Genomic DNA, 22,701 nt, shown 5'->3' with positions numbered 1-22,701 from the left:
TTGAGATTTTTTGATACATTTTTTAATAAGTTTCAATTATTTTACCATTTTTGAAAAGTGAAAATTTTGCCTGTTCCGATAATTTTGTCTATCCCCTGTACATCAGACCAAGCGGTAAAAAGTGAATATTAACAGAATTGTTACGAGAAACTTTCTTTCTCGTTTAAAAAGTTTCTATACTTTTTTTTATAAATAAAAAGGCGTTCGTGGAGATATATCCCACAGAACCCGTCAGACAAAATGGGAAAGAATACCGGATTTGTTAAAGTTTATCGAAATAAAAACAATGGAGATATGCAACTGGAAAACCCCCCGCTGTGGAATGAGTTCTTTGAGTGGAATTTTATTTTGAGAACTTTTTGAGTAATGTCTGTACAATCGCAGTATGGCATTCTTGAAGGAACCAATCCGCCTCAGTTGGACTACTAGAAGGAAACCACACAGAAATATCTGGAGATACAACCTTTGGAATAAAACAAAACTGAAGGCCATGTTTTTCCGAAATTTGCAGGGTGGAGCCTCTATAGGGTATTCTTCAGCAAGTAATTTTGGCATTTTGTCAGGGTTTTTCACCAGATTTTTTCTACGGGCTTCTCTAGGACATGGTACCCAAACTGTGGGGTCCGGGCCATGGTACCCAAACAGGGGGGTCGCCGGCTCGCGAAAGATAGTAGAATATTTTACTGCAACAGATATCAAATGAGGGAATTTCTATGGGGGTCGCGAAAAGAACGTCTGCTGACAAAAGAAGGCCGCACACCTTAAAGTTTGGGAACCTATGCTCTGGGAATTTCTATAGTAATTAATCTAGGAATCTCTCCATGACATTTTCTGGGGATACCCTTCGACAGTTTTTTTAGGGGATTTACCAGAAATTGTCCAAGAATTTCTAACGAAATGCTTACTGAACTATATTTCTAGTCACTCTGATAATTCCACCGGTAATTCAGGCAGATTCTTATCGGAACTCTGCATGCATTACTCCAGGGCTGCCTAGGAAAAAATATACAAGAATTCCTGTTAACATTTTCTTTTTGAGAAGCTTGTATTTAAGATGCACTTCAAATGGTTTAACCCTAATTGAAACCTGAATCCCTATTTATATCCCTATTTATATTCATACTCTCAGATGTATATGCATTTTTTTTTCTATTTTGACCACTATGTTACCCACTATGCTCCATTCATCACCCGTATCACATAAATGGGATTATAATGTTCCAACCGATTATCCAATGAAAGGAAATTTTTCCAACCCGTTGATCACTGTCCGCTGTTCGTCCGTGTCTTGTTCCCTGTGACCGTGTCAATCTCAATACATATAGCTGGAGGAAGACAGCTTCCCCGCAGTCTTGCTTGGGACAACCTGCTCCATCAATGAACCTCTGACGGACTCTGACTGATCTGGCTGGAATCGTGTACTGCAATCTGCTCTTGTCGTCGCCGCCGCGCTATCTGCCTAATCTCAGCCAGTAGTGGTGCCTGCTTGCTGCTAATGTCCCCAGATTGCGTCCAATCGTCGCGTCGCGTCGTGGTCGTGATTTGGAATATTTATTCAAATTGGCAATAAATCACACCGAAATGCATATTCTCCGCGAGCCGCATGGCATCCAGTGGTCAGGGCGATTCCGTCTTTTATTCGCAATTGTTGTGGAAGACTGCCGGAGTGTTGTTCTTGTCTTGTCAGAGAGTTTCTCTGTTTCCTAAGGTTCGGACATACCCAGTAGGTACTTCGAGACTAGCGAGGGACGGTAATTCACGATTTTTGTTCTAGGTGACGGTAGGGCAGGGCAGGTGAACAAACAGATATGAAAATAGCGACCGACTGCTGTTTGTCAAAACTTGCTCGGGAAATGGCAATAAATAACATATTGATGGCTTACATTCATATGAAACTGCGTATGGGGAGTAATCGGTTGAGAGGGATAACTGTGGATGCTTGTTTGCTGTGAGTCATTTCTATTTTTTATTGTTTGCTGAGGTCATACGTTCAGCAATCTTGATTGTTGTAATATAAAAGTTGTTTTCAAGTGGTGTGGTGAAATTCGTTGGGGATTGTAATCGATTGTGTCCTGCAAAAAGATTCAGTACTTTTGTACATATTTCTAAAGGGTTTTTGGGAAATAAAAGTTAAAAAAAATACAATCAAATTTAGACAACCTTTATATTTGACCATATAAATGTGGCCTAGTCTAGTGTGTACATCAAGCCATCAACCCAACGAGCATTGGAGAATAACGATGCAAGTTTAACCTATCCCAATGCTGTTTATTTGCTTAGCCTGGAATTCAGCTGCTATGTGCATTCCTCTGCTGGGGTAATTTTCACTCCATTTCAATACGTCTAGCTAGGGGTACTTCCTACGCATAGAATGTGTATGTGGTGTAGATGGACATGCCAGTCAATTAGGAAAGCATCCAAAAACAATCCATTTAGCTCTACGTTTGTAGAGAAGCTGAGTGAGTGCGCTATTGAATGGGTACATATTCCATTCACATGACGAGAAAGTACAAGTATTTAACCTTAACAGAGACGAAACAAAAACAAATACAAATCGATAGAGTAACAGATAAACTACAACGCACGTTGATTGTATTGGATTGTATTGCTGTGGAAATGAACTTGATTTTTTTTTAAACTTCAATGTGATAAACTAGATGTGAGGAATGCAGTGTACACTTAGTCAACATACTCACGTGATCCAAAAAGACGTAGCATACAGAAAAGTAATAGTGGCTGGAAGATTTGTCATGATGGTTTACCTGAAAAAAGAACAGAAAAAAGTAATAAGAAGTAACAAAAAAAATCTCACTACTAAAATATTAAATCCACTGAAATGGGAAAAAACTAGCCATCCATTTCTCAAAAGAGCAGTGAAAAAGAACCATCGAATTCTTTGATAATAGGGAGATGATCCTTCTTTTCATCAACTGCTCAATAAATTAAAAAAAAGGGGTTTTCAGATAGCCTAGTGGTTAAAGCTATGGATCGCCAATCCAGAGACGGCGGGTAAGATTCCCGTTCCAGTCGGGAGAATTTTTACGACTCCCTGGGCATAGTATATCATTGTCCTTGCCACACAATATACAAATTCATGCAATGACAGGCAAAGGAAGCCCTTCAATTAATAACTGTGGATGTGCACGAAGTTGAAGAGAGAGAGTCCAAGTTCCAGTGAGAACGGCGAGCCATAAAGAAGAAGAAGAACAATAAATCTTTAAGAGTACCCATAGACACACCAGTAATTCAACAAAGAGGACAAGAAGCGTCCAACATAGCTCAGGTCCTCACAAGTTCCTACCTCATGCTTCCACGAGTCAAGCGATGACAAAGACCGCCAGCTAAGAGTTGTGTGCTCAAGACTACGCGCAGCAGTTGGCAGTGGCCCTACCAACGGAAGAGCAGCTTGGCGTAGCTACACTTGAAGATGGCTGGAGGGACATCCGATCCGCCATAGGTAGTACCTCGGCTACAGCACCAGGCTTCGCGACTCCGAATCACAGAAACGACTGGTACGACGGCGAATGTGAACAGTTGAAAAACGAGAAGAATGCAGCATGGATGAGAAAACTGCAACACCGCACAAGAGCGAATGAGGCACGTTACAGGCAGGCGCGGAACAGGCAGAACTCAGTCTTCCGGATGAAGAAGCGCCAGCAGGAAGAACGAGATCGCGAAGCGATGGAAGAGCTGTGCCGCGCTATGGACACACGAAAGTTCTACAAGAAGCTGAACCGCTTGCACAGAGGCTTTGTGCCACAAGCCGACATGTGCCGAGATAATCACGGGAAATTCTCACGAGCGAGCGTGAGATGGTCGAAAGGTGGCAGCAGCATTACGATGAGCACCTCAATGGCGACGTTGCAAGTACCGAAGGTAGCGTGGTAACAGATCTAGGAGTATGTGCACAGGACGAAAGACTTCCGGCCTTTGACCTCCAAGAGATTGAAGAGGAGGTTAGCCGGTTGAAAAACAACAAAGCCGCTGGAACAGATCAACTACCAAGCAAGCTTCTAAAATACGGTGGAGAAGCACTGGTGAGAGCACTGCACTGGGTCATTACCAAGATTTGGGAGGAGGAAGTATTACCGGAGGAATGCATGGAATGTATCGTGTGTCCCATCTACAAAAAGGGCGACAAGTTGGATTGCGGGAACTACCGCGCGATCACACTACTGAGGGCTGCCTACAAGATACTCTATCAAATTTTATGCCGTCGTCTATCACCGATTGCAAGAGAGTTCGTGGGGCAATATCAGGCTGGATTCATGGGTGAACGCGCTACAACGGACCAGATGTTCGCTATCCGCCAGGTGTTGCAGAAATGCCGCGAATACAACGTGCCTGCCCACACATCACTTGTTCATCGATTTCAAATCGGCGTATGATACAATCGATCGAGAACAGCTATGGCAGATTATGGACGAATACGGATTCCCGGATAAACTGATACGATTGATCAAGGCAACGATGGATCGAGTGATGTGCGTAGTTCGAGTATCAGGGACACTCTCGAGTCCCTTCGGATCTCGCAGAGGGTTGCGGCAAGGTAGTGGTCTTTCGTGCTTGCTGTTCAACATTGCTTTAGAGGGTGTAATTAGGAGAGCGAGGATAAACACGAGAGGAACGATTTTCACGAAGTCCGTTCAGCCGCTTGGTTTCGCTTATGATATTGATATTATTGCTCGTAAATTTGAGACGATGGCGGAAACGTACATCCGACTAAAGAGTGAAGCCAGGCGAATCGGATTAGTCATTTATGTGTCGAAGACAAAGTACATGATGGCAAAGGGCTCCAGGGAGGAATCACCGCGCCCGCCACCCCGAATTTATATCGACGGTGATGAAATCGAGGCGGTTGAAGAATTTGTGTACTTGGGCTCACTGGTGACCGCCGACAACGACACCAGCAGAGAAATTCAGAGGCGCATTGTGGCAGGAAATCGTGCTTACTTTGGACTCCGCAAAACTCTACGATCGAATAAAGTTCGCCGTAACACGAAGTTAACTATCTACAAAACGCTGATTAGACCGGTCGTCCTCTATGGGCACTAAACATGGACCCTACGTGCAGAGGACCAACGCGCCCTTGGAGTTTTCGAACGGAAGGTGTTGCGTACCATCTACGGCGGAGAGCAGATGGAAGACGGGACTTGGAGAAGGCGAATGAACCACGAGCTGCATCAGCTGCTGAGAGAACCAAACATCGTTCACACCGCGAAAATCGGGAGGCTACGGTGGACGGGTCACGTCATCAGGATGTCGGAAGCAACCCGACAAAAATGGTTCTCGAGAGTCATCCGACCGGTACAAAAAGACGTGGAGCGCAGCGAGCTAGGTGGGTCGACCAAGTGGAGGACGATTTGCGGACCCTACGCAGAGTGCGGAACTGGAGACAAACAGCCATGGACCGAGTGGAATGGAGACGGCTACTATGTACAACAGAGGCCACCCCGGCCTTAGCCTGATCGGTAAGGTAAGTGAGACTTACTCACTAATGCACTGCAGCCACGAAACAGATCTTACATACTCATTAACCTACCAACTCACTTACTCACTGACTCACTAATTAATTAACACTTACTCACCAATCATTCACGTTTTATCTTACTTACATGCTCAAATTCACGGAACAGCTCTCTGCCAAAAGCTCATCAACTTTCTCGCGACGAGGCAGAAGCAAAACCCCATTCTGGAGCATGTTGCAAAGCTCTTTTGATTTTGAGAAGAATTGTCAAACCTGCTCACTTCTGACAAAAAATACAAAAATAAGAAATGAAACAAATAGCGCTTCAATCCTTTGTTTTTCGTAGGATGAAAATGGGAGCCACATGCTTAATTGGGGATCCAATACCCTATATGGTATGCGTTGTATATGTTCAAATGTGATGATGTCCTAATTTATTACGCATTTGTAGTGCTCCACTATAATATGTTATATTTTATTATGCATTTGTAATGTTTCACTATATCTTCGTAATAGGGTCTCACATTTAACTTACTCAACCGACATCAACAATCTGCGTGACTCCAAACAGATAAACTCGCTGGAGAGCCGTCTCTCATATTGTCCGTGTGTGGTGTGTCCCCAGACTCCAGCAACAGCCAGACGCCGGCCGTTCAAAACGGAGCACTTTCGTCGTAACATCTGCTCATCCCGCGGCAAAACGGTGCTGATCTTCGACTCGAATGCACCCGACATCTCCCCATCTCGACCATCAAAACATCACTCATTTCGATACGTACGAATAAATGCTCAACTCAGCGGAACCGTCATCGCGCCATCGTCATTATCGTCTGATTTGACTGCTTCATCACGCAAACCTCGAATCACCTACCTACCGATCGGCCGACCGAATCGAACCGGCTTGCGCCAACAACCCTTCTTCCATCTATCACCACATCACATCGTCCCTCACACCCTCAAAAGGCCACGGTTCCGCATACATTTCCATTATTTATTTATAAAATAATTGTATCGAAAATGAAAAATTAATTTCTGATATCATACTCATAAATACACTGAGGCTGCGCTCACTGGACCGACCAGCCAGTACGTGGCGGTGGCGATCCCCCGGCATATAGGCGTCCGAACTCGTCGTCGCCACGGCAAGTCACGCTGCGTCAAAAAGCCGCGCCACGATTCTTTCGCGCTGCCGCGCACTCCCTTTTCTACATTTGTTGTGGCTCTCCGTCCGGGTCCAGTCAAGATCCCGGCGGCAGCGTCGCCGGTTTACGTTGGGCGATACTCGAGCAGGTGATGGGAACAAAATGGTAACAAATTTTGGGTGAATCTTTCAATATCATACAGAAAATGCAAAATTCATGATGTTTAGCTTTGAACATTCTATGGATTTTACGTTCTAGTACTTTTAGGCATTTATCATGTTTGCCATTCTTTCTATTCTGAAACAGAAGGAGTTGTTGGTGCATTCGCTCGCCCACTGCCGATGATTCATTACAATGCGACTGTGTGAATTTATCAAGATTTTTTCTTTGTGCGAACAGAAGTTCCCTCTGTCCAGAGGTATCAGGGTACTTTCTACGCGAATTTCTCAAATCGTTTGACAAGCATTATCGTTTCTATTGTCATCTCCTGTTTGGATTGTCAAACGCACCTAGTGGGTCGATTCGTCGAAATAGCCAAAAAGCTGCGCGCGCGCATCTTCAGAAGACCCTTGGCGACAGAGTCCTCTCGAGTGGGATGGATGGATGGGCGAACGATGAAGATGATGATGATGGTGGTGGCGGCAGCTCACTGAACCACTGGCGACGACGATGATCGGGACCACGGCGGCAACGGCGTACGCCAGCCAGCCACCAACCACAACCTCCACACCTATTGATATGGCGGGGTTTTATTCGGAGCACGAGAGGCCAAATGTGAAGACGCGACGCCAGCCGGCTGCCCGCCGAACCCAGAGAAGGTGTTCAAAAACAACAACGACCTGCTGCTGCGCGCTCGAGACTACTACCGCCGCCGCCGGAGGGGAAAACGATCTCGATCTGCCCCTACTTTGAATTTGGGCGCGCACCCTGGATTGGATCATTACTACCACCGGCTTTCGAGCGCAGTGAGAAGGGCTGATTGTGCGGTTGGTTTTCGGTACTAATACTAATCGTTCGTACTAATTAAATGCATACTGCAGGGTTGTAATAAGCAGCGTAATACTAAAGTGCTTTAGCCCATTTCATTTCTACATAAAACTGAGAAAAAAAACTTAGACAACAATTTTGAGTCACCATTACACTCGGTTTTCGGCTACAGTTCTCCAATCATGGTCGCGTCCATCGATAATCGACTCCGCTCCATTCCGACCAAAGATACTTTTGATACCGACGGAAGCCAGATCGACATCTAGCATAGCCAGTGCCTCTAACAGGATCTTTTGTTTGTCTTCTGAACCATGAGGGAAAATCTGCTCTACAGACACCCGAACAGGAAGGTCTGGGTAATATGGTGGGGTTAAGGCCGTCTTCTACAACAGTAAAAACCAGGACTCTCTCCTCAACCCACTCATTCCCATGGTCACCAAACCCTACGCCTCTCCGGAACCACCAAGAAGGCATTGCGTCAGGGGCTGGTGCATATCGCACCCTCAAGGTTAGCTGCGTAGCTTGCAGCAACGAACATCGATGACTCGCTTTGGAGAGTCCATCCCGGTAGCATGCTGGCGATTAGCTAGTTTCCCGAGTGGCCCTTACCACTCCATTTGTCCTCGGAAGGCGGGCAGGGTCAACCACCACACCCGCGCCCAACTGTTTTGCAAGCATCAAGAACTGATGCTAACGTGCAACATGATCAGTCCCTTGATCAGACCTGTTGAAGGCAAGGGTATCACTACCTTTCAAGCCCTATCAGCTGCACCAGAAGGATGCTGACAGCAGCGCCTTCACCTGCCCCGGCCCTTACCGGGGACCCCTTCCCAACCGTGGGCTCGGATCCATCCTAGTAGACCGACGCCACGACAGCAACGCTACCAGGACTTCCTCTCCACGGCCACTGGATAGCTGTAAGGGTCGATTTCGACCGCAGGGTACCGGTATGACCTACGAAGCCGACTTTGAACCCCTGGACCACATCTTGTACCGCATCTGAACTAGCCATTTCCCGAGTCCACGCGCCACCTCCTCTGCAGCTGCAAGACGATGTGTGTGATAGCCGTTGAAACAGCATTCCAGCCAAACTCATCGCTACACATCCTCAGGACAAGATTGTCCGGAGTTGTGTCCTCTCCGCATGCGACAAGCATGCGGCCACGAATTGTACGGAAACGCGGGCACACGAACAAAACGTGTTCCGCCGTTTCCTCTAAACCAGCACAAATCGGACATTCGGGAGAACCCGCATGACCGAAACGATGTAGGCACTGCCGGAAGCAGCCATGGCCATGGAATGTTACTTCCCCATGGCGCCTGTTAATCTAACTATCTACCCTCAGAATCCACCTATGGGTCCACCTTCCTTTGGTGGAACTGTCCCACGCGGCTCTGCCATTTGACCATGGATGCCATCCTAGCAGGCTTGCGTATGCTTCTTGGGCCACGCATGTCGAAGCACTCCATGTCCTCCATGATAAGGATGCCGATAGGCACCATACCAGTAATGACGCAGAGAGTGTCGTGTGACACGGTACGTTACGCGCTCGCAACTCTCAGGCACATCCGCCTGTTAGTACTTTCCACCTTCCGTCTGTAGCATTCAGTACTTAGCGCGGTGCCCCACGCCGGGCCGCCATACCTAAGTATGGACGTAGCAACACTAGCCAGAAGCTTGCGCTTACTGGCGTACACCGCAGAGCTACTGGACATCATCCGGGACAGTGCCGCAATAGCTGTGGAGGCTCTTTTACAGGCATAATCGACGTGGCTACCGAAGGTAAGCTTATCGTCGATCATCACGCCCAAGTGTTTGACGGAGCGCTTTGACAGGATAGAGCACTCTCCTACACTGATCTCTGTCTGCTGCTCCGACTTCAGGTTGTTAACAACCGTCACCTCTGTCTTGTGGTGAGCCAGCTCCAGTTTCCTGGACCGCATCCACGCCTCCACAACATTGATCGAGTGGTTGGAGTCAACTTTACCTCCTCGATCGTTTCACCGTAGACTTCGAGCGTAATGTCGTCGGCAAATCCGACAATCACCACTCCCACTGGGTACTCTAACCTCAAAACATCGTCGTACATGACATTCCATAACACCGGACCCAGGATGGAATCTTGCGGGACTCCTGAGGTTATGTGAAAGCACTTCCGACCCACCTCCGTGTCGTAGACTAGTACACGATTCTGAAAGTAACTTCCGAGAATCTTGTACAGGTACTCCGATATCCCCAGACGCAAGAGCGCATCGGCAATAGCAGACCAGCTGGTGCTATTAAATGCATTCCTTACATCCAGAGTCACTACCGCGCAAAAGCGAATTCCCCTCCTCTTAGGCTCGAGTGCTTTCTCGGCGGTTTTTGTAACCGACAAGATAGCGTCTACGGTGGACCTCCCCTTCCGGAAGCCGTACTGGTTGCTCGAAAGACCATTTTCGCTCTCGGTGAACCTCAACATTCTATTGACGATGATCTTTTCGAGCACCTTCCCCGCCGTGTCAATCAAGCATATTGGTCTATATGCCGACGGGTCTCCGGGTGGTTTCCCCGACTTTGGCAATAGTACCAGGCTCTGCCTCTTCCAAGCTTCTGGGAAAACTCCCTCGTCCAGGCATTTCTGCATAGCAGACCTGAACATCTCGGGAGCCTCTGCAATAGCTACTTTTAAGGCCAGGTTCGGAACTCCGTCCGGACCTGGGGCCTTACCTACGCTAAGGGACTTAACTATCCCCACAAGTTCCACATCGGTGACCCTCTCCTCATCGCTAGTCCCAGTCCATGGCTGTTCTACGAAAGGAGGCCAAGGACTAGGATCATGACGCGGAAAAAGCCCCTCGATGATCACCTCCATCATCTCTGGAGATTGCTCTGTGGGAGCTATTGCACCTCTCGTCTTGGCCATCACGATCCTGTAGGCATCATCCCACGGATTCGCATTGGTACTCTGACAGTGACACTCAAAACATGCCGTTTTACTTTCCCATATCTCGGTCTTCAGCGCGGCTTTTTCAGCGGTGAACAGCCCCCGGCGTTTGTTCCACTCTTCCACAGATCGTGCTCGCTGCATCCGCCCCCTAGCCCGTAGGCAGGCGCGGCGCAGGTCCGCAATCGCTTGAGTCCACCAGTAAACCAGTGACCTCCCATTTCTAGGGTGGACTCGCCTAGCCATGGTCCCATCGCAAGCACGCGAGAGGACCGCTACCAGCTCGTCGCCGTCTAAACCGAGTAAGCTTCGCTCACGGCGGAGCGCCTCCCTAAATACCCTTTCGTCAAAGTATGATGTCTTCCACCTGCGAGAGCTTGGCCTTGGCCTAGCCACCTCTTCCTCTAACCGCTGTCTGCTGTTGTTGTAGTCGATACTGTAGCGAACCACCAGGTGATCGCTGTGAGTGTAGCTATCGTCTACACTCTAGTTCAAACTACTTGTTCGGCCAGGACTACAAAAAGTAACGTCAATAATTGACTCCGCTCCGTTTCGACTAAAGGTACTCTTGGTACCGACGTTAGCCAGATCAACATCTAGCTCTAGCATGGCCAGTGCCTCTAGATCTAGCATGATCTGAACCCGCTGGTTCGAAAAACGGCTTCCCCATTCCAGGGCCCAGGCATTGAAGTCACTCGCTGTTACCACCGTCCTTGGCCCTGCCAGCACGATCATCAAACAGCCCAGCATCTGCATAAGCTGCTCGATCAACCACCACGGAGGCGCATAACAGCTACAGAAGAAGAGCCCGTTTACTTTGGCGACCACAAAGTCCTCATAGGCAGTAGACACCAACTCCTGGACGGGGTATATACCCGTCGTCCATATCGCCGCCATTTTTCTGAACCCATCCGAGATCCAATTGCCGTTGTCGGCTGGTACTTGGTATGGGTCCACTGACTGTGATGGCGCTATGCGACCCACACTCAGTAATTACCTAACAAAGCAGTTGCTGGGCTGCGTCACAGTAGTGGTTCAGATTCAGCTGTGTTTCCTGCACTGTGATTTGTCAGCTGCGGCTTTTTTGATGGCCGGGCACCTTGGACCTCCCGTTGGCGTTGGGTGTTTGCTGTCCACGGATATCCCGGAACAAATCAAACACGTGGGTGGACTCGTACAGTCTTGTGCCTTGTGGTCTTCGCCGCCACATCGCTTATACAGCTAGCTCCTGTTAGGGTCTTGCAGACCCATGACTTGTGCCCTGGTTCCAGACACTTGAAGTAAATCTCCGATAGCCCGTGCAAGGTCAGATGGCATACTGACCAGCTCACCTTGAGCTTCCCTTTTAGCATCCGCCACAGGTAGCTGATATCTCTAGATGTATTGTGAGAGGTCAGGAAATTCATTGAATATGCCGCAATATTTTTGAATAAATAAGTTACTATTAAACCTGCTAACCATATGTTCTAACCTCAAGAATTGATGAACTAGCACACCCCAAAAATATATGTGTCTAAAGGTAGACAATTTCCTATTATTATTCCCTAAGCACGCCACCGTTCACGTCTCGGACAAAAATAAATCCACGTTTCTGCTGCGCGCATGGAAGAGGAAAGCCCCGAACCCCAAAGCCGGCAGCCGGCAACGGCGTCGAAGAGAATCCGCATGCATCTCGAGATCGAGAATAAGAATGTGCATCGAAAACAACTTGTTAAGCGCCACCGGGCTCGGTGGTATCCGACTGCGGTCGGTGGGGGTACAGTGGCTGTTGCTGCTGGAAGACGATTGACGACGGGCGGCGACAGGTCATCCAACCATCGACGCCACCATCTCAGCCAGCTATTTGTAGGTACGGTACGAAAAAAAAATGGGAGATCCGGGAAAGGGGCTTAATCAAATTGCACATGATGGGAACTAAAATGTGCTTCAGTGGTTGCATCTCCTCGACTGATGGCTGCTGCTTTCGTCCCGCCGAGAGTTGGGGTGTTTATGCTGAGATAGGCTGGAGGGGCGTGCGATATTGATGGAATTGTGGAGTAAGAAATCAGAGCGCCAGGTCGTCAGGCGTTCAACAGCATGCATTGCTATAGATGTGTATTCTTGAGTTGATCGGAATTGCCATCGGGACTTGGGGGACACAGTCAGCAATAAATTTGACGAAGACGATGAAGATTGCGTGCTGCTCAGATTTTCTCTCATGACAACTTGTTGACATTTCAGAGAGCAAATTTAGCGTAAAAGATGGACGGGTAACAGGAAAGAAAGCCACGTACGACGCCGCCACGCCACATACTCGTCCTTCCGTTGCGTTGGATTGTATTGATTGGTAAGATTTCGCGTTGTTGTAAACTATAGTACATACTTTACGGTGGGAAAGAATTCCGACGCACAGTCGGGGTCTTGAAGCAGGGTGTGTGAGCTGAATAAAGATGAGTTTGTGTGGGAAAAAGTTTGCTCCCGGTGGTTGAGAATTCTCGGAGCTATTGAACTACCTAGTAAATTTCAATGTTACTTGTAAAAACCGATAAAGCCAAGGAATTTGAAAAAAATCTAAAAATATCTGTAATACTATCTCTTTGTCTGTGCTATGTCTCTATGGTTTAAACACTGCGTTCAAAGCTTAACTTTAACTCAAAACTTAACTTTAACTCAAAACTTGTAACTGCGGATGACGTCCACACGCCTATGCAGTGGACGTCCGAACGTCCCAAACTAGCTCACCGTGGGTTTGGTTCTCAGGGTCGGCATCACCTGCTTAGGGGACATTAACAAAAGCGGAAATGGATGATACGAGGGATAATCGACGCAATTGCGGATGCAAGGACAAGTACCAGAGTTCAATAATTGATTTTAAAACCATGAAAAGTTACATTTTAATTATTTTTTTCCATTTTGGGATTAGTGGTTAGGGTTAGTAGACGTTGCGGCCGATACCTATTGTTGGGGCCCTTTGAGGAAGGGGCGACGGAGACATACCTTTACTCCAAGAGGCTGCCCTGATGCTAGGCATGGGCTTAGGCGGAATCCAAGCGGACTAGCGTTCCAGAGGTGACTCCAGGATCGATGGCTTGTTGGCTGCCGGATGTTGGTGCCCGGGTGCCCCGGGGCAGCCCGGTGGACTTACCGGGGTGCTTCCGACGTTGTCTAGGCCTCGTCGCGGACGTAGTTGGGAGCTCCAGGCTTGTGGGCCGGCGCGGCTGCCGGATGTCGGTGTTCGGACGCCCTTGGCGGGCCGGTGGACTTGCCGGGGTTCTTTTGACGTTGGTGGGGGCCTTGTCGCGGACGATTGGTCCGCGTAGCCGGTGGATCCAGGCTTGTGGGCCGGCGAGGCTGCTGTAGGTTGTTGCACGGACGCCCCTGATGGGCCGGCGAATTCGGAGGCGTTCTTTGACGCTGGTGGAGGCCCCGTCGTGGACGAGGTGGTTCCTGGCTTGTGAGCCGGCGCGGCTACCTGATGTTGGTGCTTGGGCGCCTTTGGAGGGCCGGAGGGGTCGAAAGGGTTCTTGGACGCTGGTTGGGCCCTCGTGGCGAACGATTGGTCCGCGTAGCAGGTGGCTCCCTGACAACGTGTTTGGGCACGGAACTTTTTAGACTTGGCGGCCTCCAAGCGCCGGATAGGGATCTGCTGTGGATAACTGTCCACGTGGTATTATTGTCTTCGTCCTGGGTGTGTTACCAGGCGGCGGGTGGCCGTAGGGACTTCATGCGGCGGCCAACAACCTACGAGTTTGATCCACTAGACAGCGTCGCCGCACCGGGTAAACCGAATCGCACTCACTTCACAAAAACAGCGGGCACCAAACAGGCCGTAGGTAATTCCCGACAATGGGCCACCGGATCGACGCAACTTCGCGGGCACTCGCGGGGTCCTCTTCGAATTACACACGTGGGGACTTCCAAATCTTCCCTTTGTCACGATCGTTTTTTTTTTTTCAATATCGTCTCGTTTGCTTGGAGGACTCGACTCGACTGATCCCGAATCCTCTTGGTTTTTCCGCATCTCTCGTTTCTCTTCGTTCTTCGCCTTTTCGCCGCCGGACCTGGTGTTACAACCGTGAATTTCGCCCGGCAGGAGCGAATTTGGTTTTTGGCGTTAGTGTTGACAAAAATTCTAGTACTCCATGCGAAGTCTCACAGTGGGTTGATGTGGGTGGTTAGTTGGAATTAATTCTCGCCTCTGGCAAGTGGGTTGATTTTTCCATTGTTATCAAAATCGGTAACAAACTATTAATTTGACCAATTGAAACAGAAATTTCTGCAATCATGCAAATAATACAAAATTTGACATGGTTTTAGAGTCTAAAACTTCATTAAACAGACGCCATCTTGAATTTTGAGCCGCCATCTTTAGATATTCTGGATTTTACTTCACTAAACAAACGCCATCTTGAAATTGGATCCGTCATCTTGAATTTTAGGCCGCCATCTTGTTTGTTCTGGACGCCATTTTTGGACTCCGGATATTTCCCCCCAACCAAATATACCCCATATTGCATGGTTTTAGAGCCCAGAACTACATATATTGAACAGTCGCCATCTTGAATTTGCCGTCATATTGAACTTGGAGCCGCTATCTTGAATATTAGGGCAGCCATCTTGAATTTTGGGCTGACACCGTGGAATTTGTGGTCTCCAAAGTTGATTTCCGCACAAAATTTGTCAGCCATGCTAAAACACCGTACAAAAAGATCGTTAGGCAAATACATCATAACCAGTAACCACGCTCTATCAAGCAGGGATGGAAACATTTACTTACTATTTTCGCATCAACGAAAGCAACTCTCCACGAGATGAATGTAAATTACACTCACCTCGTGGAGAGTCGCCTTCACAGCTCTATCACGACTTTGGTATGCTTGTGCGACCCCTCTCTTTGGAAAACTTTGGAAAACCACAAGGCAAAAGTCGTCCATACATCGTTTCTTGATTGCACGCTTCTGAGCTGAGAAAATAGCAAGTGAGTGTAAAGCAATTCGTAAAAGAACTCCAGGGTAAATCCTCGGAGACATTTCAATAAAAATAGAAGGTCCTGGAGAAATCCCTCTTTGCATTTTATGATGGACGCCGGAAGATGATCTTAGATAGCACTTTGTTGCCAGCATTCAGAATGGTGATCGCTCGGAAGTTTCAGGATTCCTTCATTGATTATTTTAAAGAAAAGCTTCCAGAAACTTCTTCAAACATTCGTACAGGTATTTCTTCAAGAAGTCCACAAGAGATTTGTTCAAAAATTACTGATTCTAAAATGGCTGCATAAATGTGTCCAAAAATTTCTTCAGGGAAGCATCCATAAATTACTGCAGGAATTCCACCAGAGATTCTTGCATTATTACTTTCAGTGAATATTTCCTTTTAGCTTCAACAGAAATTCTTTTAGAAACGTACATACATACATTTATTTGTTCAACATCATTAAGACAAGACATAATCAACAATAGTACGCCACAATACTCGGTTTGTGGCTGCCGCTCTCCATCCTCGGTCGCGCCCAATGCTCGCCAAGTCACGCTCCACCTGGTCCGCCCATCGTGCTCTCTGCGCTCCACGCCTTCTTGTGCCAACCGGATCCGTTGCAAACACCAGCTTTGCAGGGTTGTTGTCCGGCATTCTTGCAACATGCCCTGCCCACCGTATCCTTCCGGCTTTGGCCACCTTCTGGATGCTGGGTTCGCCGTAAAGTGCAGCGAGCTCGTGGTTCATCCTTCTCCGCCACACACCGTTCTCCTGCACACCGCCGAAGATCGTTCTTAGCACGCGTCGCTCGAAAACTCCGAGTGCTTGTAAGTCCTCCTCTTTTAGAAACGTCTCAAGAGTGTTTTTGAGGGAACGTTTCAGAAGCCAGCGTACCCAATTTTTTTCTCGCTCATATTTTTTGATAAACACAAGAAAAAGCGAGATAATAGAGGGGGCAAGCATTCTCTTTTTCAATTTTCTTTTTCTCATGTTTGTTTGCGAGAGTAAGTGAGAAAAAAGGAAAAACTGCGCACGCTGGAGACAGAAACTAATCTACGCGTTTCCCCAAAAAAAAACTCTGCAGGAACTCTTTTAGAAATACGTACGCAGATTTTTCATGAAATACTTTCAGAAAATCCTCTTTTTCGAATCTAAAAGGTTTCTTTAGGATGTTTTCAACAAATTTCACTCTAAACTTTACCAGGAATTCTACCAACGGTTTCTCGTTAAGTTTCACCATGAAGTTCTACAGAAATTTCTCCAGGGATTTTTTCATGAATTTCCCTGAGGTTTCTTCAGATATTTCTCCAGAGATTCTTTCAAAAGTACTTCCTGATATATCATACCGACGAGTATTCTACTGGAGATTTTTCCAAATTTTTTGTTTTAGAAATTGCTGCTCGGATTCGTCCAAAAATAATTCCAGAGGAAATTGTTATATTTTTTCAACAGTTTTTCCATGGAGTTTTTTCCAGAAATATCTCTATACTTCAAAAAATCTACTGAGGTTCCTTCGCAAATTCTTCCAAGAGTTCAAACGATTTTTTTAGAAATCGCTCCTGCGGTTCCGTCAGAAACATCTCTTGGGTTTCCATCGAGGGGTTCCTGCAAGTATTGTTTCAGGATTTTCATCAGAAATTTTCCAAAAATTGCTTAAACAATACTAGAGAGAATCCCTAAAGGAACCCATTTAAAGCAATGCCTTCTGAGCTTCCCAGAAACAGTTCTTGAAAATTTTCTAGAAAGATTGTTGGACAAAAACACCTACAATTTTTTTATAGGTCAGCTCTGGATGAATTTTGGAATGAATGCCTGAGAAAATCCCTGAGTTTCGCCATGAAGATCTAAACCATGAAGAAAATTTTGAACTCAGCTCTGGATGAAAGCCTGTACAAACCTCTTAAGAAACCATATTAATTCCAAGGAAATAATGCATGACAAATTTCTGAAGAGATTCCTAAGTGATTCCGGAAGATATCCGTAGATAAATTTCTGTAGATATCATTTCGAAAATGTCTACAGAAGTTGCAGACAAAGTTACTTGCGAAATTCCCAAAAAAGTTCCTCAATATTTTTTTGAGGAATTTTAAAAAGGATTTTCGATACAATTCCTTAAGCGACTAGTACACAAAAAATTTCCCAAGTACTAGGGCAAATTTCCAATTGTTGCACGGCTAAAAATTCGCCAATCGTTGCACACCTCATAAGAATTAGGGTAAGTGTACCAATTATGGCTATAACACCAATTATTCGCCATAATTGATTCTCGCCCTTTAACGATGTAAATCAACAAGAAAAAAATTGTGAACAACAGATCACGTTCACAAAAGATAGTCGCACTCATTTAAACTTCACTTTTTCCTCAAATCATGGTGGAAATAAATCGTTTTCCTTAAAATTTCGGCTTCCTTGCACCATTTTTCGTCATAGTGTACCAATTATGGCTAATCCCATAAGAAATACATGCAAATAGTGCGAAAAGGAACCAAAGTTAAAAAAATGTAGCCATAACTGGTACAGGGTTCCTATCATTGGCACACGCTGTAATAAACACTAAAATTAGTTTTGGATCCGTTTCTATATTTTTCCTGTAAAATATGGAAACTAAACTGTCTTTTAACTTGTTGATGACATTCGTTGGGGTTCTCGTTATTTTTGTATAAATAGCTTTCCTTAGGTAGTGCCATAATTGGTACACACACCCTACATAGAGTGTGCAACAATAGGCGAGTTTTTAGCTGTGCAACAATTGGAAAATTACCCTACCTGGAGAATTCCTACAGTAAATCCAGCAGAAACAAAACAGTCTTGGATGAATTCTTCAGAGAACCACTGAATAAAATTCTGAAAAATGAGCTGTTGAAGGAATCCTTGGTAAGAATACCAAAATGAGCTGGAGATCCTTCTGCGAAATATTCATAGATGAATTTTTTGACATATTTTTAAATGCGAAGGAATGCATTTTCTATTGCTGCAGGAATTGCTGAGAAAATCTTTGGAGGAATCCCTGAAACATTACCGAAAAAAAATCCTGAATCCCTGAAGAAACGTCTGAATACATCCTAAGCAATCCCTGTTGGAGGAATACCTGGAAAAACCCGTGAACGATTTTCAGAAGAATCTATTAAAAATTTTCTTGAACCCTTTGAAGCCGGATTTTTTTCAAGCGTTCTTATAGTGTATTTTTTTTCCTACCTTTTTCTGTAGTTTATGCAGAACAGAATATTTTTTCTGGATATCCTAGGCCATCCAAACTATTCTTGAGTTTAGATCCTAAAGAATACACCAGTAACCTTTTTTATTATACAAAACAACGATTTCTAATCTATCATGTCCACTAAGCCTTCTGAATGTTCAAAAGACAGTATCAGATCATTCGGGATATCCTAGGTCATCCAAACTGCTCTTGAGTTTAGATCCTGAAATCTACGGGTGAAAAGGTAACATCTTTCATTATACAAGGCTACGATTTGTAATCTATTATCAGTGTTATGATCAGTCGAGATGTCCTAGGTCATCCAAACCGTTCTTGAGATAACATCCTAAAGCCTACGGGTGTAACGGTAACCATGTTCATTATACAAAGCCACGATATGTAATCCATCACGTCCAGTAAATCTTCTGAATGGAATGGATATCATCAGATCAGCTGGAGTCATCCCACACGGTTGAGCTTCTGATGGAACTATCTCAAAACTATCATGCCCAAGCAACACACATGTTATAATAGAGTTACGACAGCGCAAGTTTTGGTTGTATAGAAGTTTATTTTACGTAATTCTAACATTGTGTTGAAATAACGTAAAACAAACTTCTATACAACCAAAACTTGCGCTGTCGTAACTTTTATATAACATGTGTGTTGCTTGGGTGAAGTGGCCCATGAAAGTTAAGAGGTTCATGGATCCTATTTGTTTGTGTAACGTTACTATCCAAATCGAAATCACCTCATTATAAGGGTTGTTTTCATCAACTAAGCTCCATAACAGTAAGGATGTCCCATAATATCCTAAAAATATATAACAACGCTTATTGTTCCTCGAAATACTTTGGTCAATACAGTGGATTATGTAATAATACTTAACGTTGTGGCAAAAGCTAATATCACCAGTGAAGACCTGAAGCTATGGTCTCCGAAGTAATTTGGTTGATCTGGAATATCTCAAAACTATTTTTGAATGACTCATGAAATGCCAGAAGGATTACAGATTACAGTTGGATGTGTAATGTTACAGTTCATTGTGAGAATAATATAATAATTTCTAGTAGACTTCATGTTGGTCCAGTAATTGCGATTGATAATGCAACGTTACTCAGTATAACAGACATGGCTACTATTACGAGTGTAGACCCGAAGTTCTGAACTCCAAGGTAGTGACCTGGTATATACCTATAGTGTCTATAAATGACATTGTGACATTTCAAGAGCTTCACTGATCCCAGTAGATTATGGCGAAAACAAATAAAATTATTCTTGTAGATTTAAAAGACTTTACTACGGGACAGTTTTAACACCTAGAACATACCAGAACATAAAACCCATGTTGCTATTCTTAACGAAGGTTAAATGAATACATAAGAACGTAACCCATATCCAAGTTCAGCTTTTAGAACGTTAATTCAGACCGGACTATCTGTTTTTCAATGATTTCGCGAAAATGTCCTGCAAGCACTTGAAATTTCTAATCTCTGGCATTATTTTCAGAAATACTATTGCACTAAAACCTCTTTTTATGCATGTTATTTTTATGCACATTTAATTTATGCACCTTTTTTTATGCCTTGCATAAAAAGAGGGAAAGCTACTCAGAACCAATATTGTGCATAAGAATATTTAATAATGATGGGAACTATTGCAACGGTGGCCAAGGGTTGTTTACAGAGGAGAGCAAAGGAAGGTTACAGGTTCGCTTTTGGGTGTTTCCGAAGGTCTCTTGTGCATTACATGGGGACCGAGTGGGTGTTAAGGGGGTTTCGGAGTCATTTCAGGAAGTCTCAGACTCTCAGAGCATTTTAGGCTAGTTTCAGAGGCGTTTTTAGGGGTTTTGGTTCAGGAGCATTTTTGAGGCATTTTAGGATGTTTCAGAGCATTTTCGGTGGGATGCAGAGGCGTTACTTAAGCGTTATGAAGAGTTTTCGTGGGGTTCGAGGGGGTTTAAGGGGGATTTTGGAGGCATTTCAAGACGTTTCAGAGCATTTTCGGCGGGTTTCAGAGGAGTTACTTAAGCGTTACGAAGTAGTTTTTTTGGGGTTTGGAGCTTCTCAGGTGCGTTACATGAGGTCTGTGGGGGTTTAAGAGGGATTTTGGAGACATTTATGAATTTTTCAGACCATTTTCGGCGTGATTAAGAGGTGTTACTAAAGCGTTACGGAGGAGTTATAAGGGAGTTTGGGGCCTCTCAGGTGCGTTACATGGGGTCTAAGGGGGATTTTGAGGGCATTTTAAGACGTTTCAGGGGGTTTGGGGCCTCTCAGGTGCGTGGCATGGGATCTGAAGGGATTTAAGTGGGATTTTGAAGGCATTTCAAGACGTTTCAGAGCATTTTCTGCGGAATTAAGAGGCGTCACGAAAAGTTACGGAGGAGTTTTAGGGGGGTTTGGAGCTTCTCATGTGCGTTACATGGGGTCCGAGGGGGTTTAAGGGGGATTTTGGAGGCATTTCAAGACGTTTCAGAGCATTTTTGGTGGAATTCAGAGGCGTTACTTAAATTACGAAGTATTTTCGTGGGGTTCGGAGTCCTTCAGGCGCGGGGTCCCAGGGGGTTTAAGGGGGATTTGGAGGCATTTCAGAATGTTTCAGACCATTTTCGGCGTGACTAGGAGGCGTTACGAAAGCGTTACGGAGGAGTTTTAGGGGGGTTTGGGGCCTCTCAGGTGCGTGACATGGGGTCCCCAGGGGGTTTAAGGGGGATATTTGAGGCATTTCAGGACGGAGTGAAAACCCTTAAAACGCCCCTCAAACCTCTTACAACGCCCTTTAACAGCTCCTGAGATCCCGCGAATTTCCCCTAAAGCCCCTTGGAACGCCTCTGAAACCCACGTAACACTATTGAAATACCCCAGAATTCTCCGTAATCCCATGGAAACACCAAAATTTTTTGTCAGAACATCCTTAAAAGGCTGCTCAAATCCCTCCGAAACAACCCCTTAAAACGCCCCTGAAGCCCCTTGGAACCCCCTTTTTGGGCTCTATAGGAACTTTCTGGAAACCCCCTTAGCCCCACCACAACTGCCCAGGAGCAAGACCTGTTCTCGCGAACTAGATTCTCTAATTAAAGCCCGAACTTAATTTATGCATAAATTCCCCTCTTTTTATGCCTTTTTCAATTTATGCACATTTCTAATTTATGCAGTCCCAGCTATGTGCATAAAAAGAGGTTCCAGTGTATTATTTTATATAATGACACATCTGCATCAATATAACGTCGAAAAGTTCACTCTGACTGAACGCCGACCAATTGATATGTCATTTATTTCGTTTCTCCAAACTTCATGGTGTTGAGGGTGTTCTACGTTGCCAATAAAGTCTCAAATACAAATATTTGAAAAATTTCTGAATTTTCAATAAAAAGTCTTATCGGATTTTCCAAAAAAAAAAACTACAAATCTCTATCATTAATCTCCAAGAATTACATCGTTTGATGAAATCTTTGGAGAATTTCCTGTAAGTGCATTAGAAATGTATAGCAGAACCCCGGATAAGATCCGGGAAGGAAATTCTGGTAACATTTCAGGAGGAATGCCCTCAAAAATGCTTCAAGAAATACATACACGAACTTTCTTAACAATCCTTGAAGTAATTTCCTAAATAATCATTGAAGTAATTCCTGAAAGATTTCTTTTTAAGAAACCCGTGGACCCGAGGAGGAGAAGTAAATAGAATTCTATTAAACCTCGTTTGGTGTTCCCAACAGATCATCTAATGTGTTGATTATTACGTCAAGAATAGGAGTAACGAAGTTGTATCCACTAATGATCGATTAGCCAGCTCACGTCTTTGTCTAAGCCATGCAAAACAGTGTTATATGTGTCGTTAGCTATCTATTACCGGCGACTGCAACAATTATCACTCAGCTGAACAGTTCAATTAATCACCGCCAGAATATGATAGCGTCTAACGAGCCGTTAAATGCCACCTGTCAGCTTAGTCTGGCGCATGATCGTTCCCTCTCAATCCCTTCGTTGTTTTCCCGTGCGATTAGATCCAGGAACCGTGAACGACGTC

At 45.3% G+C, this 22,701-nt stretch overlaps 2 protein-coding genes across 2 annotated transcripts in view; both read right to left on the bottom strand.

Moving 5' to 3' along the window:
* LOC109420341 (uncharacterized) overlaps positions 1-22,701 on the bottom strand; it is a 137,163-nt gene that overhangs the window by 63,107 nt on the left and 51,355 nt on the right. The window lies entirely within an intron of this gene.
* On the bottom strand, positions 13,558-14,228 carry LOC134286348 (cuticle collagen 8-like). Its single transcript, XM_062847957.1, has 2 exons — positions 14,200-14,228; positions 13,558-14,158 (listed from the first exon to the last, which is right to left on the bottom strand). The coding sequence occupies exons 1-2, from the start codon at positions 14,226-14,228 to the stop codon at positions 13,558-13,560; spliced, it is 630 nt and encodes a 209-aa protein (XP_062703941.1).

This window comes from Aedes albopictus, chromosome 2 (genome assembly GCF_035046485.1).
Source record: "Aedes albopictus strain Foshan chromosome 2, AalbF5, whole genome shotgun sequence".
In the NCBI taxonomy this organism is placed as follows: Eukaryota; Metazoa; Arthropoda; class Insecta; order Diptera; family Culicidae; genus Aedes; species Aedes albopictus.
Note: the sequence above shows the minus strand (reverse complement) of the source record. Positions and strands in the feature narration are given on the sequence as shown.